This window comes from Alexandromys fortis, unplaced genomic scaffold, assembly GCF_014885135.2.
Source record: "Alexandromys fortis isolate MF-2015 unplaced genomic scaffold, M_Fortis_MF-2015_v1.1 scaffold_17, whole genome shotgun sequence".
Lineage (NCBI taxonomy): Eukaryota > Metazoa > Chordata > Mammalia > Rodentia > Cricetidae > Alexandromys > Alexandromys fortis.
In genome coordinates, this window is record NW_026067896.1 from 10,406,345 (window position 1) to 10,410,409 (window position 4,065).

General features: G+C 34.5%; 1 protein-coding gene across 3 annotated transcripts in view; it reads right to left on the reverse strand.

Annotated features, from left to right (window-relative positions):
• Positions 1–4,065, reverse strand: part of Csmd3 (CUB and Sushi multiple domains 3) — a 930,239-nt gene that overhangs the window by 466,267 nt on the left and 459,907 nt on the right. For all 3 annotated transcript variants that reach the window (XM_050162609.1, XM_050162600.1, XM_050162593.1), the window contains one exon: positions 472–575. In XM_050162609.1, coding sequence (XP_050018566.1) covers positions 472–575 — 104 coding nt within the window. The remainder of the gene's footprint in view (positions 1–471; positions 576–4,065) is intronic.

A 4,065-nucleotide genomic window follows, 5' to 3' on the forward strand; every position in this document is an offset into this window, starting at 1 on the left:
ATATAGTTTTCAGCCTAGTATTTTTTCATGGGATTCCTGAGTGTTTGTGAAGTAGCGGGTTTCTAATTCATGTGCCTGCTCTTGGGACTCTTTTTCCTTTATTTTGGGGGGTTGTTTTGTCCAGGTTCAATATGTTAGTTTTTTTATGTATCTTACATTAAATTTGGTCATATTTATTTGTTGTCTCCAGAAGCATGTTCATTTCTAATGAGAGGCAGAAAGGAAATGTATCCTGGGTAAGGGATATGAACTGGGAGGACTAGAGGAAGGGGAAATTGTGATCAATATATTGTATGAGCAAACAATAAATTTTTAATAAAAGGGGAACAAAGAAAAATAATGCTTCCAGTGTCTTGTGTATCATTCCAAAGGTTTGTGGTATAGGGTAGCATGAGTATTGAAAAACACACTGACAGTAAAAGTTTGCAAATAATGATTCACTGTAACAAACATGAAACACTGACTACTTACACCTGAAGCACAGTCCTTGGGTCTCCAACTTCACCCCCATCACCAATAGTCAAGGTGTCATAACCAATCTCCAGATCAAATTCCTCAAAATTTATTTGGATAACCTATGAACAAATAAAAACAAACACTCTAAATATATTGAACTATATAATAGAAACCAATGGTAAGCAATGGAAGAAGATTTTAATATGACATTATCTATGACCATCACACCGTGGAAGCAGATATTACTATATCACCACTCCATTTTTGCTTCCTGTCTTTTAACTCGAGTATTAAATTTTCAATAAAATGGCATGATTTCTGCTCATAGAACACGCTCTTGGATGTAAGCATAATTAATGCAAATCCACTTTGGGAAGGCTTTATAAAAAGTTCATGTGGGAGAGAGTGGTTTTCCAGGAACCTCCACATATTTTTTATAAACTGGACAGGAAAAAAGTTTGCTATTTTCTTAACTAGTAAAGCCTAAAAATGATAGTGCCAAATTTGAATGCCAATGAACAGATTTAAAGTTACAGGTTTATTTTTATGTTTACTTAACTAGCGGAATCTCTCAAACGTAGTAAAATGTGCTCTTAAAACTGGAGACATATGATTTTGAATATAGCAGACAATTTGAAATTGATTTTTACAAAAACATTTCTGTACACTCATTTTATTCTCATATTAAAACAAAAATACAGTTACATTGAAATTATTCAACACACCACCGAAGGTCAAAGAATTCTGTGCAGAAAGAGTTGCATAATTGAGGTCCTAAATATAACCGTGCCTTCAGCCAATAGTGATGTATAATGGGATATTAATACCACTACATTGGGAAACAATTGTTAGAGCTCTCTAGCATTTTTAGAGAAAAGTAAAGAAAATATGTCCTTAGCGATAGTCACAACTATTTGTTATTTTTAAGTGTAAAAGTATAAAAAGTAAAATCTGTTTCTGACAGTTTTAGCTCTATATCAAACTATTCATTGTTTATGATTTTCAGTCTTAAACATTGTTTTGTGCTGACATTTACTAAAGCTAGCGTTTCAAATTCAAAGCAGCATACGAAAATGTATAAAAAAGTACATTGTTTACACTGTCACATTTTTAAATCATTTTAAAAAGTTTTTATTCATACACTCATTCATTCAACTGTTTATTTACTTTTTATTTAGTTTCAACTGCTAAAATAAGTGGTTTGAATGATAATGTCAGCTATAGGGTCAGATATTAGAATGTTGGTTTCTTGTTAGTGGAGCTGTCTGGATAGGATTAGGTGGACTTGCTAGGTCAATATGTTATGGGGATATGAAACAAAAGTTACATTTGGTTGTTTACTGTTCAGACCTTGCTCAACACATAACTAATGTAAGTGTACTAGATCTACAGTTTACTCTCTCAAACTGTTAGCTCTTGTTTATTAGTGCAGATTAGGTCTATATTTATCAGTTGCATTGTTAAGTGTGATAAAATCTCTTTCAAGGAGTTTTGCAAGGTTTCAAGCAGGGAACTGTTTTGATATCTTCTACAGACTTCACTATTTTGGAAAATGACTTTTCAAGAAAACCACGAAGGAAGTATTTGGAAGAATGTTCAGCCCTAAGACTTCAGGTATCATGTTTTTGGTAGGAAATATAATTCCTTCTGTTTTATGGAGGGCGGCGTGAGTGTTTAGGTTATATCATGCAGGAAACCTGGGAGGACAGTGTAGAATCAAACCTGAGAGGAAGCTGCGTATTGAATGAAAGCAGCAACTCCAATGGCAGTCCTCCTTCCTTCCCCAGTGCTCACTACGTCAATGATCATTTACTTGACTTCAAAAGAAAATCAAAAAATGAAAATACACACACACACAAACATCACCTCAACAAGTCTTCGAAAAGGAATTAACTAATGTGTTGCTCCTTAAATTCAAACTTGTTAACATTTTGTGTTTTTATTGTTTTTTAGTGAGCCAAGATGTGTCAGTGTTGAAAACTTAGCATTACTGTGTCTGATTTTTTATTATAGACTGCTAAATACAAGAAGGTTCAGATTATCAAAGTTATTCTTTCCTGGATTGTCTTCTTAGCTTTTTGTGTTCTACATGTTTTTCTATTGTAATCTTTGGCTCAAATAGCCTCACACAATTAAGTTTACGAATCACACTGAAGCCCTCTTGCTCTCAATGATTCCAGATTACATGAAACAAGGACATCACTATCAGTGAAGTAGCCACTGTGACCTTAGAACAGACCATCACTATAATTACATACAATCCCTTTTCTAGAATCACATGCTAGGTTAACACCAGGAAACTAATGTGCAGGAGGGAATTCATAGTCAGGAAGACAGAGACAAAAGAAAGGTGAAAAGCCACAAAAATATCTGTGATACAACAGTTTTCTCCTTGTAAACTTTGAACTGCTTTTTCACATCTAGGGACATTGGTTGGGATGAATTACAGTAGGTGTTTGCAGTTCCTTATAAGATTACGGTATTTCGTAGAGTTTTTTCAGGCTTCTCGGGAAAATCAACACGTATAGAACTAAAGGGAAAGGCATAATGTTGCTGTAAACCTTGCAAAATAGTATTTTCGTTTAATATAAGAAATGCATAAGTATTAGTTAATATCTATAAAGAGCTTTCTTAGGCATTACAGAACTTTAATATATTGGAGTCCATATTGTGGGTTCACAATTTTTTTTGTCCTAAATTTCTTTGTTATTTGAGAAACATCTACAGAGGTTTCCTTTTTGTAGATCTATCAGTGATAAACTATTTAATATTCTAGCATCAAGAAAAATTTTCATTTATTTTTCATTCAATCTTGCTGAAAAATGCTTCCAATTACATATTTTAGTTATCATTTATTTTATAAATGTTCTACAGATATTTTTCTATTGTGACATAACTTTTAATGCTAGCTTAATAAGTCCAATGATGAGATATTAACATCTGTTTTTAATTTTTGCTTATTTCTTTGGCTATTTTTACAAACTCTTTTTCTCTGTTGTTATTTGTTGACCTCCTTTAAGACATTCTTGATGAGATAGGTGTTTTTCTGCATGGTATGAATATAGACAACAATAAATTATAAATCACTGATTCTTGATACATTTTCAGTGTCAGTTATCATTTTATCTTTTTAATTTTATTGTGTATGAGTAATCCTTAAAGCAGGATAGGCTGTTTGTAAGTCCATGGAAGATTTCAAGGAACTTTTTGCTTGCTGAGTAGCTAATTAGGCCACTGGGTTCAAATGCAGGGCATCTAGGGCTGATTGAAAACAAGATGTCTAACTAGGACTCTGAGCTCACCACACAGTGCTCCTGACATCCTGCCAGTGGGCCACCCGTTAACACCTAGCTCTGTGGTCTATCAGGAAGCAGAAAAGTCAACTGCTTCAGGGAGGGCTGTGAGAAAGGGGGGCCTGCTTGACAAAACTTGGGGCTGCTTGACATAACCACTTTGGGGAGGGGGCTTGTTAGAGATAAGGCACACCTGCTGTTATGTAAGACTAACTCCTTTGACCCAAAATGAACCTGGCTTGCAGTTTTTGCCTATATAATGTCAACCCCAACTGATGAGGGGGCTCGGCTCCCTACTGAGCTGCAACGAGTTGGA